Here is a 15,536-nt window from a genome sequence, read left to right on the forward strand (position 1 = left end):
AAACTGCAGCTTTGGAAAAAACAAGTCAAATACCTGGGATATGTAATATCCAAGGAAGGTAGAACATTAGACGAGGACAGAAAAATAGCAATTTTGCAAGCACCAAAACCCACTACCAAGAAGGAAATGATGTCCTTCCTGGGTACAACTAATTTTTGCCAGAGCTGGATTCCAAACTATGCTTTGGAATCTGCACCTCTGACTGACCTTATATATAAGAAGCCTATGGCAGCGCAGGATTTGTTGCAATGGACACCAGAAACAGAATCTGCTTTCTGCAAACTGAAGCAGTTAATAGCGTCCTCATTAGTTCTGGGATTGCCAAACTACCATAAACGTTTTTTCCAAACTGGAGATTGTAAGCAGGGTTACATGACATCAGTATTAACACAACAGCATGGGGATAAGCAACGCCCCATTGCTTACTATTCATCTCAACTAGACCCAGTGGCACGATCCTTACCCCACTGTGTACAAGCAGTAGTTGCAGCTGCAATGGCAGTACAGGCTTCAGCTTCAGTAGTCTTGTTCCACCCTCTCACTTTGAGAGTACCTCATGCAGTCGCGATTATTTTACTACAAGAAAAGGTGGCATATCTTTCCCCTGCTAGGCATCTTTCCTGTATGACTATATTGTTGAGCCAACCTCATATGACAATTGAGCGATGCACGACTTTGAATCCTTCTACTCTGCTCCCGACCCCTGCAGACGGCACACCGCACCGTTGCCTGCAGGTAACAGCAAAAGACACTACCTAGAAAAGATCTCACGGATGTCCCCTTGGATGATGCCGAGGTGACATACTACATGGATGGCTCGTGCAAAAGAGGTCCTGCAGGACAGAACCTAGTAGGATATGCCGTAGTTTCTGATACTGAGATTATAGAAGCAAAACCTTTATCACACAACTTATCTGCACAGGCAGCAGAATTGATCGCCCTGACACGGGCATGTACCTTAGCAAAGGGTAAATGTGTAAACATTTTTACTGATAGCCAGTACACTTTTTCTACTGTACATGTTTTTGCGCAACAGTGGAAAAACCGGGGAATGATAACATCTACTGGCAAACCTATAAATCATGCACAGTTTATTTTAGATCTTTTAGAATCTATTCAGTTACCTCAGAAAGTAACCATTTGTAAATGCACAGCTCACACCAAGCAACAAGATAGGATTTCAAAAGGTAATGCGAGAGCTGATACAGCTGCAAAACAAGCAGCCACAGAAGTATTTCGTTTAAATGAGGAATTACGATCCTCTGAGATTTTAGACTTAGAAATGTTAAAAACAATGCAGACACTCACTACGCAAGCTGAAAAACAACGATGGATAAAACGAGGAGCAATTCTCGAAAAGGGGCTGTACATCTCTAGAGAAGGGAAACCGATACTACCCTCTAATTTGTTTCGATATGCAGCTTTGTTGAGCCATGGGCAGTGCCATGTCTCAACAGGGGGATGGTACATCTGGTGAACCAGGTGTTCACAATGTATGGATTTACAAACTACTCTAAAAAATTTTGTTTGACGTGTCAGATTTGTAACAAACATCATGCACAGAGGGCGGTAAAGCCCAAGCAAGGGAGTTTCCCTACACCACCATATCCGTTTCACACTATCTGTATGGATTTCATAGAATTGAACACATGTGAAAATAAGAAGTATTGTCTTGTCATTGTAGATATGTTTTCCAGGTGGGTGGAAGCCTTTCCAACCAAAAATCCAGATGCAGTACTTGTCAAAGAAATCATTCCTAGGTTTGGTATTCCGGAAAGGATCTACAGTGACAATGGTACATTTTGTAAATCAAACCATACGGCAGTTGAGTAAGCATTTTGGTGCTTCTTTAAAAAATCATTGTGCATACCATCCACAATCTGCAGGGCTAGTTGAAAGGCATAATGGTATATTAAAAAACACATTGAGAAAATTAATAGCCGAGACAGGAAAAAACTGGTTATACTGTTTAACCCTGGCACTGTTGAGCATGAGAACTGTCCCTACAGCAAAAGGATTGACTCCTTTTGAAAAATTATTTGGAAGGGCTTACTACACACCCCAGTGGAAACTTCTCATGTCATCAGACCAGGAAGCTGATTTCACACTAGCTGAATATATGAGAAAGTTATTGAATTCTAAACATTTGCTGCAGTTAAATTCTGTTTCAGATAGAAAACAAACCGAGACATCAGAAGTGGCAGTAACACCCGGAGAGTGGGTGTGGATCAAAAATATAAAGAAGAAGAATTGGTCATCGCCAAGGTGGGAAGGTCCCTACCAGGTGCTTCTTTCGACACCCACTGCAGTCAAGATAGCAGAGCGAGCTTCATGGATCCACCTAACGCACTGCAAACTAGTTAAGAACTTTGAACTGGACAAAAATCTTACCTCTCCATCGGGGCCCTCAGCACAAAATCTGGCTACAAAGGGGGGTCAGATCAATAGGACTGATCCGTCTCAACCCCAGTGAAGAAACCATCGGTGCTGAAGGTCCTATTAGGGCAGAGAGTAAGAACACGTGTCTGAAATAAAGATGACAGAATCCAGTAAGATCCAAATGCACCTATTCGGAAGAGTCGGAGAAAACAGAAATGCAGAACAACCGTTTCCACAGACGTATTGCATAACCATCCTGTTGACTGTACTAGTGACAATAATCTTTTTGTTGTGGCCATTCCTTTTCACAGCCACACAAAATGAACTGAACAAGCGTGCACAGTGGCACACAGAGTGGCACCCAAACTTTAACACTTACCAGGCATTCAAATATGTGTATGCTGAGACCTTCAATGTTTCGAATTGCTGGATTTGCACAGCTTTGCCAACAGCATATGGGGGGTTACTGTTAACTTCAGTCCCCCCAGGAGCCAACAAGACCTGGGAAAACTTAATTTATGATACATCACATGTCACATCACAAGATAAAGTAGCATTGTACTTGTCTGTTCGACAAAAGGGGACTGTGTGTTTTTACAAAAATGATACACTTCAGGTGGGTTGGAGCAATTGCAATGTGACTGTTCCCTATAGATGCTACACTAAACCTGATAACATAGGATCCTATTGCAACACGAGTTATGATTCATTTGTTGAACTGATGCATAGGACAACTGGTGAAGTAAAACATAATGCTGACCTTTATAGACAACTGTCTATAATAGACAAAAAAATGTTTCATCCAGAGCCAGGACATAGTAAAGTGACTACCAAAGTAGAAGATTGTTACTTTGTATGTGGTAGGAAAGCATATAAGCGGTTACCTGAGAATTGCTCTGGCAGTTGTTTTTTGGGGTACCTTGTTCCGGCCATACGACACACAGCAGTTTTACCTCAAGGGAAAATTCAGAATGTTCGATGAGAAATCAAGAAGCCTGTCAATCCAGTGGGGCAAATCATTGCACGCTGGAAAAACCATCATGCTGTGGGCTTAGGGAAAAATGGACCATCACATATGGACTTGAGTGATACTGTTATCTCGTGGGCAGGTGTACTGCCAGCATATGGAGCAACAAAATCAATCTGGGAACTGAGAAAATTGTCTAAACTTCTAATGAGCAATGCAACCTTTTCTGCCCTAGAATTGGTGACTGATGAACTGACTGCCATGAGAACAGTAGTGCTTCAAAACCACATGGCTCTTGACTTCACCCTAGCGGCGAGAGGAGGTATGTGCGCTTTAATCCAGGAGGAGTGCTGTTCGTATATTCCTGACCACAAACACGAGATAGACAACCATCTTGAGGTAATTCAGCAGGTGTCAGCCATGACCAAACCAGGACCAAATCCATTGACGGACTTTTTCCAGAAATTGTTTGGGGGGGTGGGGCAGTATCCTGATGAACATCCTGATTGCCATCTGTGTAGGAATGATCCTACTGGTGGTATGTGTGTGCTGCTGCATCCCCTGCATAAAAAGACTAATTAAAGACTTTATAGACATGTCAGTTTCAGAAAGCTTATACCAAGGTGCTGAACTTGAAGAATTGCTGAAAAACTGAAAATGCTTTCAAAAGTTTAAACTGAATGACTCTCTTAACTGCAAATCCTGAGTAGGAAGAGGTTAGGGGAAGAAAACATTGTTTATGCTTATCTTGAAAGTAAAATAAAAGTATTAAAAGGGGGGAAATGTTAGAAAAATGTGTAGTAGTAATATGCATGCTTAGTGCATTTGAGGTTTAAAAGGGTTAATACATTTATTCTGTTCACACTGCATGAATCTGCACAGCTATTAGAAACTTAACAAGAAGCATTTAATTTCTGATAATGTCAGGAAAATAATAAGAAGCATTTCATTTCTGCTAATGTCATGAAAATAACAAGAGAGATTTCATTTCTGCTAATGTCATGAAACTTAACAAAGGGATATTCATTTCTGCTTATGCCATGAGAAAACATGCAGCTGCTAGAAGCTATTGATAAAGAAAACAATAGATGCTTGAAAGTTTAAACCTTAGTCAGCATTACTTGTACTAAAGCCAGAAATGTACCTTGAATCTAGACAAAATGTAACACATGTATTAGAGCAGTACAATTGAAGAATTGAAAAGTTGAAATGGACTAAAATAAGCCCAAGGCCAGGTTGTTTTTCTCAAAATATTTTGCAAAACAGCAGATAATTTAACTTGGTCAGCAATAAGTCTAGCAACATTTTCTGTAGAACATACAGAAAGCTGTGTCTAACTACATCAGCAATAGAATAGTAACATTTTCTGTGCGACAGGAAGAGAACTGTATAAGAATAACATACTAATCACCAGTGATTCAGACAAATCTTGTACCTACATGCTTTGTCTCCTTGCTGCAAGTAATAAAGGGTGCCTTGCTTGAACCTAACGTGAATTGGTCTTTGAAGTTTTTTCCTTTGACAATACCCAACTGAACACACCAAATTGCTAGGAGTGGAAATAGACAATAAACTAAAATTTGACATTCACATATCCATGACCATAAAAAAGTCCACAAAAAACTAGGAGCATTATACAGAAATAAGCAACTTCTCACCAAAGCAGCAAAGATTCCAATAGCAAATTCCCACCTTATCTCCACCCTACTTTATGCCTCTCTAATATATACCAACCTAAGGCAATGAGATCTAAACAAGCTAGAGACCTGCTACAACAAAATCGCCAAATTCACCACAGGGGCATCCTACCGTAATCACCACTGTCTCTCACTTGCTGAACTGGGCTGGCTTGAACTCCCTCACCTCCTTCAATGGTATCAACTCTCACTCACTCACAAACTAGTAAACCATCCACTAAATGTCCCATCCCTCCAGAATCTACTCCAACCCTATTGCACCACCAGACCACTAAGATCCAGCAACAAAAATCACTTGCAGATCACTAAAGCCAATAACTCTGCTGGTGAAGCACTATTCTCTTGCACCATAGCCAAATTATGGAACTCCCTCCCACCCACAATTACCTCCATACCATCATGCACCCACTTCAAACCTTTACTAAAAGCGCACCTAAAAACATGTTGGCTATGCCCTTGCAATTCCCACTCTTAATATCACCCACCCCATCCAACCACTACCTTTCTTTCTACTCCACTAACTACCTTGATTATAGCAAGCTCAGATGCTCATAAGCCTAGTACAGCAGGAACATCTTATTGTAACATTTGTTAATGTCTGTTATGTACTTCACAGATAAAGCTTCTAGTTGTCTACTGATGTACTATGTTCTTCATCTGTAAATATGTTGTAATTGCTATGTTAAATTGTTAATCGCTATGTAATCCAATGTAACTACTGTCTGTTTACTTTAACTGTGGAGCTTTTCTCCCCAGGCCTCCGCTGAAAATGGACATACTTCCAGTCGGACACTCCCGGTCAACAAATGTAAATAAATAAATAAATAAAATATTATAATCAAAGGCTATTAACCCAAACCACTTCATATTGCAGAGCATCCTCCAGCCCAACCAGTACTGGGTCAAATGAAATTTGCAATACTATCTGGTCAAATTTGACCACCATGCAGTAACATTCACTTTAAGAGTAAAACCTGACAACACAAAACTGTTCTTATTCTAAGACAAATCTACTCCATTTAACTGATGACCAGATAAAATTCAAACCTCATCCGCACTTCAATAACCCAGTTTCACACACTGCTATATTTGTGGATAAGCTCAATGCCTACCTTTTGATAACCTTTATGGGCCTATAGTTTCCTGGATCAGTAGTATCCTTCCCAAAAAGACACGATACCACGACAAATTTGGCTTTGTAAAACTATTTCCTAACATTGGACACATGGTGGAATCCCAGTATAAACAAACTATATAACAAGAAAAAGAAAGACATAGCCCATAACAACAAATGTGATTCTCCATCATCTACAGGAGAACTCAAAAACATCAACAAAGTGCTCAGAAGGAAAATTAACCCCTACAAAAGCAAGTTAGAATTGAGAACCGCCACCTATGTAAAGGACAATCATAAAATTTCTTTAGGTGAATCAGAAACCTTATTAGTATTGCCCATCAATGCTCTGAGTTAAAAGAAAGCAACATCACATACTTATCCCATGAGGATGCTGCTAAAGTATCAGCAGACAAATTCAGCTCTACCTTAACTTCCCTATCTCCCCTAACTATCCACATCACATTGGCATGTTCATGTCATTACCCCTGATCACTTATGTACAAGTCCTCTTCAAGACCAAAAGTACTAGTTTGATGGGTCCAGATTTTCTTGTCAGCATCACACATTGTCTGGCAGACTCACTACTAAGGATATTTACTCTGCTCCTCTTCTCTAGATCTATGCCAGAGGTATGGAGGACTGTTGTAGTCATCCCACTCCACAAGGGGGCTCCACTACTAATCTGGGGAAACTATAGACCCATAAAAGTTATCAGCCTCATCTGTAAGGCAGTGGTACACATCATTACGGAACTTACCACCAAGACTCCGGCGGTCTTCACCTCCTGAACCCTAACCAGTTTGGATTTGTTAAAGGCAAATCATGCCTGCTAAACTTGGTGGACGTCTTTGAACTTGAACCGAGCCATTACACCAAGGCAGATCAGTTGATGGTAACTACCTGATCTTGGCTATGGCCTTCGATACCATCTTGCATCCTGGCATTATTGATAAGTTAATTCCAACAAAATGTATACCCCATGTTATCTGCTGGATAGTTAACTGGCCTGCTGACAGAATCCAATCTAACAGTGCTGGAGGCAGGCTGTCTGTTGGATGGAAAAAAGGACATTTTCCTTCTCAGTCTATGTTCAAATAACTGAAATGACAGAGACAGCTGAAGGTATTAACCAAAGAAAAGCATCATCTCTCATATAGAGAGTTTTACATTCTGTTTTCTGATTACACTTTCACAATCTGGTAATCATGATAAACATTAATATTTATTATTTTACTGATGATGAGGAAAATATGCACAATGGAATTAAAATAGAATCTGCATCATCTGTCTGAATTAAGTTTATTTTTTTTCTCCTTCTGACATTAGCACTTCTTGTAAATGATGTGCTTAGATGTGCAACGATAAAACTTACCAACATGTTCAAGGTATATCTCTCAACTGTCCAGAAATTTGCTGAATGTCCATAATTTTACCTCACATTTTTGATCTGTTCCAAATAAAATTTGTGGCTTTCTGGCAAATCGTTGAAGACTTAAGTCACTAAATAATGGCAGACATTTGACTTTCAGACTTTGTATCCTTCAGAAAATGCACGGTATTGACTTTTTAAGATTATAAGAAGACATACACAACTGAGGTCAATGTTTAATGCAGGTTATCAACATTTTAAGATTATAAGAAGATATATGCAACCGAGTTCAATGTTTCAGACTGCTGGGTCTCCACTCACATACCCGCAGCATAAGGCAGAATTTGAAAGGTAACTCTTTCCTGGAATGAATCTGACTATGCAGACTACAATAACAGTAATGCAATCAAATCCCTCAATGTCCAAGTTGAACTAAAAAGACTAATGGGACTGAATCTGCAACAAAACATTACACGACAATGCCATTTTGAAAGTTCAATAACAAATTAAAATTGCTTGTAGGCTTCAGAAACTGCACCAGTAAACCATATAATCTGTCCAGTGTTGAAGCAATCTTTGTCATTATTTCCTCAATATATATATCAGGTACTGTTTCTATTACTTACCAGTCTTGCACCTGTTTTGTGTGTACAACAGATCTTACATGTGGTTGCCAAATGGCTCTGTTGTTAGGTGCTTTCTTTTTACGGCTATCCTGACATCTGAAAAATATGTGGACATCCAAGAAGGAAAATTAGAAAAGTACAAGAAAGACAGAAATTCAGACTGCTACAAATCCCATTGGGAAAACTGATACAGACTGCTAAAAATCCCATTGGGAAAACTGATACCTCATGGATTTAATAAGATTGCATATATAGTTCTTAAGGTACTTGCACATATGGACTTAGGTAATGATATCATCTCAGGGGCTATTTGGAAACTAGAAACGTTTCCAAATTACTTAGTTTTGAATAATGTAACTTTTGGGTCAATCAAATCACCACAGAAATAGCTACTATGTGTATGGTAGTATGCAGAAACAGACAGCTTTGGATTCTGTGCTGGCTTCGAAAGATGGCACATGCACCTTAATTGGTGGAATGTTATGACTTCATAACAGACAACGAATGTGCCATACAAAGTCATTTAGAAAAAAATTCAAAAAGTAGCTAAACTGTCACATGCAAAGGGTACCAACAGCTCCCAAGAGGCATGAGTAACAAATTTATTTTCTGGCTGGAAAAGGAGTATTTTTCATTTTAATTTATTAATTTCTATTATTAATAGTATACTACAGTAGAGAGATGATTATCCGAACGTCTATTTGAAATGTCAATTATCCGAATGCAGCCTTCCAAAGTTTTCAGGTAGGAAAAATCATAAAGTCTGAATATGTAAACGTTATACATTTTTGCTTGTGTGTGTTTTTTGAGCTTGTAGCCCATTTGTGTGTGAAAACATTTCTTTACTGTCCACTGGAATCGATGAATGGTTGAAAAGTGTATTCCCTGCATGCAGAACATAAAAGATTTTTGAGGTTTTTAAATTGGGTTCAATATATATTTGATTATCTGAACAGTTTGATTATCTGAACTACCCTAGGTCCCAATCTACCCTAGGTCCCAATTAGTTCAGATAATCAACTCTCTACTGTATTACTTTTATTTGTTTGCAAATCCATGATTGTCAGACTTATTTCATCCAGAAATAGTATAAAACTGCAAAATAGGTTAATGTAAAGAAAGAGAATATGCCATTATCCAATGTTAAAGCAGAAACAAAAAAATGAAGCAATTGTGTTAGCTACTTTATTGAAAATGTTGTCATACATTTTCCAAACAATAAGGTCTAAAAGATTGTTTTGCCAAAACCTTAATGCCCCTGGTAAAAAGATGCAACTTTAATAACCACAACTGTCTGTTTAGGAGCTTGAGAAAGCAATGTGCATGTATGGGAAATGTTTACAGTTCAGACAACTGTTATCTGAGCACAGTAATAGTTCTATCTATTACAGTATGTAAAATGGAAATTAAATATCAGTGAAGCTTCAAGGCACCAGATGCAGAACTGGTGAGGAAGAGTCACAGCAGAATCCCTCTTTATTTAAAATGGAATTTGCAGCATGTGCTTGAATTAGGTTTCATTTTTTTTAATCTCTAATAGAGCAGGTCTTGTAAATAATGTGCTTAGCTGTGAGAGGATAAGGCATACTGTTAAACAAGCTCAAGGATATGACATGAAGGTGTGAGAATGTTCTGTCAGTGTAAATTGTATAAATATTTTATTTCTTCTATTAGTTAACCAGCCAGAGCCTGATAACAGTTCTGTGTACACAGTGTGCAATTACATGGATACTGTCTTTGCTTGGGAGATACAAACTAAACTGCAAGGTCTCCCACAATTGTGAATGAGTAAAGATCTTTCTGCTTTGTTGAATTCTGTATTTTTTCTCTGTTCCTTAGCAGCATATGTGCATTACACTTTAAACAAAGAGAAACATAAATATTTTAAACAATTTATATACAGCAAAGATGCATTCAAGTTTCAGTGAGAGCTGCAACAAATAAATCTATGATGCGTAACAGTACAGCTCAGAGGAAATATGGGATACAAAATACAGCTGAAAGGGAAAAAAGCACATTATTGGCTGGATTCATGAACTCCTACAGTAAGTGTACACTGTTCTGAGTGAATAGACAACATAAGCCTAACTCCCACCTTCTTCCTGCTAATTTTAATTTTTCGACTGATCCTGCAGCCTTACACATCGGATTCATAAAGGTTACCACAAAGTGTAGACTAAGTTTTCATTTACTCTAAAATTTCTGAGTGACTAGACTGCACAAATAAAAGTGGTATGGATGTTCTCGAATAAAAAACGTGTACACTTAGTGTAGGTATTCATGAATGCATACAATTCAGAATGTCATGGAAATGTAATGGCATTGCTGGACTATAACTGGCAAAGTTTAAGAAAGATAACACTGGTTCATCCTTGTGGATTACCTTGTGGATTATTAGTGGCTTTTGTGAAGATTAATAAAGTGCGGTTTTGGTGCGCTGTTTCCAGCTTTTTTCTTTTTTACTGGTTCAAGTAAACCAAGCAACACTATGGAAGAAAGGCAGCGATCCACATGTGGAAAAAATGACACAAAAACAGCTGGAAAATGGTAAGGAAATAAGCATACTGCAACTAAGACTGAAATATACAGGGGAAAAGGAAGCAGCACCAGAATATAAAGGAAAAAAGGAAACAGAAAATTTGGACATTTGGGGACAAAGTGTATTAAAGCAGAACAGATACAAAGGCATATGTCTGCAACAAGCTGTTAATGCATTGCTTAGTCACAATCTGTCTACTGTGTGACTCTGAGCAAGTCACTTAACCAGATAGTGCTTCTGGGACAATATAATGGACTTACCAAGTTACTAAATAGATAAAAAAATAAAACATAAAGCCATTAACTAAACACCCAACCAAAGAAATCGACAAAATTATAATCTGTGTATTTACTGATGTTACTGGCTATTACAAAATAGTGCGTTTTCAGCTGCAAAAATAAAAGGAAAGCAGTGAAATTTTTGTGGACAGATAAGTAGGAGTGTCTACAGAGAGGGTTAGATCTGGTGGTTTACTATCATGTACTTGACTCACAAGTAGTCGAATCCTCATATGCTCAAAGCCATTCAGCAAACATCAGATTGCTGAATTCCGGTATACCCGACACAAACACTGAACCTCAAAACTCCCTACTGCTCTGGAACCAGAAACAAGCATTACCATGGGTCCAGAAGGGGTAAAGGTTAGATGTTAGTTTTTGACATTCTGACATTCGCAATGTGGGTCTCATGCAGGTGGACTTGAACGCCTTTGAGTGAAATTAATCAAAGTAAACTAGACCTGGTTCCACTTTGCTTGTTTACATACAACATCATTGTGGTATTCTCTATAACAAGTTGAAGTGGTCTTGGGGACCAATGGTGATCCTGAGAGCTGTGTGCCTTGATGGGGCAAGCATGTCTTTTATATCTACATGCTTGTGTCTGTCTTTGTTGTCCCAGAAACTTTGCACTTTTATCCCCCTTGACACGGCTCCCCAAGCAAAGTCAGAGGCTTCTATGATGACTGCTTTGGAACAGAAGGGAAGAAGGAGAGACCTGGATTAAGGGATATTTTATGTCAATGCCAAGTGATTCCTTTTCACAAATCCCAGAACTGGAATCTGAAAAGATACTGGATGTTGGTGCTGGGACCAAAACAACTAAATGTCATTGTATCTTTCTCATAGGGAGAAAACAGAGGAAAAGTAGAAGAGGATTATTAATGGAGAAGTTAAAGAAATAGTGAGGTTATAGATTACCTGCAAAGTGAAGGGTTTAGTGTAGAAAATTTAACTCAGATAACAACACAACAGGATAGAGCAATGGACACCCAAATTAAGGAGAAACCAGTGGAGCAGGAAGCATCTAATCAGTTGGCATATGGAGATAATTTTGGAGCCTCCCACAGGAAACCAGTACAAATGTTCAGTTGGAGCTATACAGCAAGGGAAAGAACAGGAAACTGTGGCAACTCTGACACAGTCAATGTTGTGGAGTAACAGGCCCAAAGAGCAATGGATGACACATGGTGAAACTGAAGAGAACGTGGCACAGGAAGATGCTCTGGAACTTTCTATAGAATGCTCACAGGAAATGGAGAACAAAGAATGTGCCCTCAGTTCAGAAGGAAAGTGATTTAATACAGATGGATAGACATATTAAGATCAATGAATAAAATAGACTGCAGAAGGTCAATAAAACCCAAAAAGTTAGAAGTCTGATAAAACAAATGAACACAGTAATTAGGACTGTCCATAGAGATTCATGCGATATAACAGAAATAAATAGGATAGATTACTGTGCAGCCAAATTAATAACAGATACAGGGTAGTAAGGGAAAGGAAGGGGAAAAAATCAGTGCCAACATGGAAGTATCGAATAGGAAAAAACTATAATGCAATTAAGACAAGAAGTGTCATTGTTAGAAGAGTATAGAAGAGGGAACAGATCAACAAAAATACTCAGACAGACGTGATAAAAGCAATGCGCAGTATTATAACGGATCAGGATTTATTGTGCACTATTACTAAAAATATCAGCATTGACAGAAACATTTAGAAGATACACAGATAAATATAAAGGAAAAGTACAAAATAAGCAATTTATTGATGACCTCAAAGAAATTTACAGAGAATTGGGAAACAAGGTAAAAGGAATTGAAAGACCACCAAAAAAAAAGAAATGGATACATTCTTGAGAAATATTTATAAAGATCCCGTGGAACATAACAAATATGCTAAATGGATAGAAGAAGTAAAAGAAAGAATAAGAAGTTCAAATGTACAGAACATGAAATGGAATGAAGTAATGGTCAGAGAGACTGAAACAAATTTAAGAAAAGCCTCTCAATGGAAAACTCCAGGCCCAGCTGCAGTACCTAACTTCTGGCTAAAAGTATTAACATCTTTGCACAAAGATTTAGCCATGAATAAAAACTATTTATATGCACATCCTGAACAGACACCAGCCTGGCTAACAACGGGAAAACAATGGTCCTACTTAAAAATAAACCTGCAAGCTACCCTAAAAACAATAGACCAGTAACTTCCCTTCCGACTATGTCCAAACTATACAATAGAATCGATGCAGACAGAGTTTACAGTAAAAAAAAAAAAACACAGAAACAGCAAAACAAACTAAATAAATAAAAATGCTGGCAGGCAGAGTTTCACAGGTGCAAATCACTCAGGTGATGATGAACCAAAGGTGTATTTAATGATAAAAGTCTTAGAAAGGAACAAAATATCTTGAAACATTTGTTAAGCACAAGCACTTTTGTATGTATTTTTCTTTGGGAAACATTTTAGCATTATGCGAATATTTAACATGAGATTTTAAAAATGATTTTGGTTTTAGTTTTATTCTATTTATAATCATTCTTGGCAAGTATGAGACTAATAATTTATCTTTTAATTACAGGTTTTAGTTGTATTTAAGATGCAACAGTTTCAACTGTAACACAGTCATCAAGGGGGTAATTAATGTTCTGTCTCAGTGTTGCTTAGCTAGCTGCCTCTCTTTGCTTATCCAGAGTGTTTTTATATGTATATAAATGGTTGTCTTACATTTTAATGGTGTCTGATGAAGTTAACACTTGTTTAATGAAAGCGCTCATGTTTTGTTTTTCTTGTGGATTTTTATCATTAAACACAATTTTGGTTTATCATCACCTGAGTGATTTGTAGCTGTGAATCTCTGCCAGCCAGCATTTTTAGAGTTTATATTATGGTAACAGAACTAAAGGGTAATAGAAGAAAGTAATATGGAACAAAGGATCATTTGTTGTTAAAGTCAAAGTGGAGAAATGCAAAAAGGGGAAGAGTCTAAGTACGGCATGGACAGACTACACAAAAGTGACAGTATCCCACATTCATGAATAAAAGAGTGCTTAAAAATGTACAAAATACACTCTTAACTAATAAACTACATCATAGCGACCATGAAACCGTGACAGACCACTTTGTAGTTAAGCCATGGTAGTGGACAAATTATTATTCCAGGGATAAAATTTCAAAGGGGGATATTCCAGGGTGCCTCCCTGTCACCACTGCACTTTCGTCTTGCCCTTAACCCATTAAGTTGTTTGCTTAACAGATCAGGTCATGGCTATTAATCTGGCTCCCAGAATGCAACAAAGTGTAAAGACCTCTCATCTTCTCTTTGTAGATGATTTAAAACTATACAGCTCATCAGATGAGGAACTGAAAGCACAACTGCAAGTAGTCAGAACTTTTTCAGATGATAGAAGACTGTCGTTTGGTCTTGATACATGTGCAAAAGCAACCTTTAAAGCGGAAAGATACAGCACCAAGAAAACATCAGTTTGGGACAAGAATGTGTTATAAAAGAACTTGAGAAAGAGGGAGTGTGTAAATATTTGGGAACTGATGAAGGATCAACAATAAAGCATGGACAAATGTGAATAAAACTCAGTAAGGAATAATTTAGTAGACTTAAATTAATCCTTAAAACAGTGTTGACATCTAGGAACAAAGTTCAAGCTATAAACCAATTTGTTCTTCCTGTCCTAACTTACAGTTTTAGAGTGACTGACTGGCCCCAAAAGGTGTTGGATAGATTTGACAGGAAAACAAGAAGGATTATTCATGCTCGTCAAATGATTTATAAAAATCAGTGCAAAGTAAAGATCTACAATTGTGGGACTGCATATATATCTGCTGACCTCAGAAGACTCGAACATAGTGAAAGTTTTGAAACCCGAGAAGAATAAATCTAAGATAACGTCCCTGCTTAGTCTATCAGAAGCATATCTGCGTCAAGCTGGAAAGGGAAGCAAACCAGAAGTAGATAAAAATCAGGCAGCAACTGCATCTGCCAAAAAAACAAAATAAAGAATATGAGATGAGGGATCAGATGAGAAGTCACAAGATCACACCAAAGATAAATACCATGAGTCAGAAAAAACTGCAGGAGGTATAAATCACCATGTAAATTTAATTAATCTTCTGGTACCTCGGACTTTCACCTTCAAGGAATAATTTGGTTTGATTGATGTAATTAATCCACTAATTAAGACATTAGGTTTGTATATAAGGAGGTTTTTTCATTGTATATTATTCCTTGAAGGCGAAAGGCCGAGGTACCAGAAGATGAATTAAACTTAAATGGTGATTTATACCTCCTGCAGTTTTTTCTGACTCATGGTATTTATCTTTGGTGTGTTCTTGTGAGTTTGGCCCAGGAAAACTTGGCAGAAGCCCAACAACAGAAAAAGGCATGGCATGACAGGAATGCTCGAGCTAGAGAGTATGCTGTAGGGCAGCAGGTAATAGCTCTCATTCCTGTCAGACACAACAAGCTGCAAGCAGTTTGGGAGGGACCCTACAAGGTGGTAAGGAAGGTAAATGATGTTAACTACAAGGTAGAGCTGCTCGGCAGGCG

The 15,536-nt window shown here is 38.1% G+C and overlaps 1 protein-coding gene across 2 annotated transcripts in view; it reads right to left on the minus strand.

Annotated features, from left to right (window-relative positions):
• Positions 1–15,536, minus strand: part of ALG14 (ALG14 UDP-N-acetylglucosaminyltransferase subunit) — a 1,195,903-nt gene that overhangs the window by 224,268 nt on the left and 956,099 nt on the right. Inside the window, exon 4 of one of the 2 annotated variants that reach the window (XM_044085699.1) lies at positions 8,156–8,251. The exons of the other annotated variant lie outside the window; for it this stretch is intronic. Coding sequence (XP_043941634.1) covers positions 8,240–8,251 — 12 coding nt within the window. The 3' untranslated portion in view covers positions 8,156–8,239. Of the gene's footprint in view, positions 1–8,155; positions 8,252–15,536 lie in introns of those variants that run through there. 2 annotated transcript variants of the gene reach the window in all.

The sequence above is a fragment of the Protopterus annectens genome, chromosome 10.part0 (assembly GCF_019279795.1).
Source record: "Protopterus annectens isolate FY-2018-M chromosome 10.part0, PAN1.0, whole genome shotgun sequence".
NCBI lineage: Eukaryota > Metazoa > Chordata > Ceratodontiformes > Protopteridae > Protopterus > Protopterus annectens.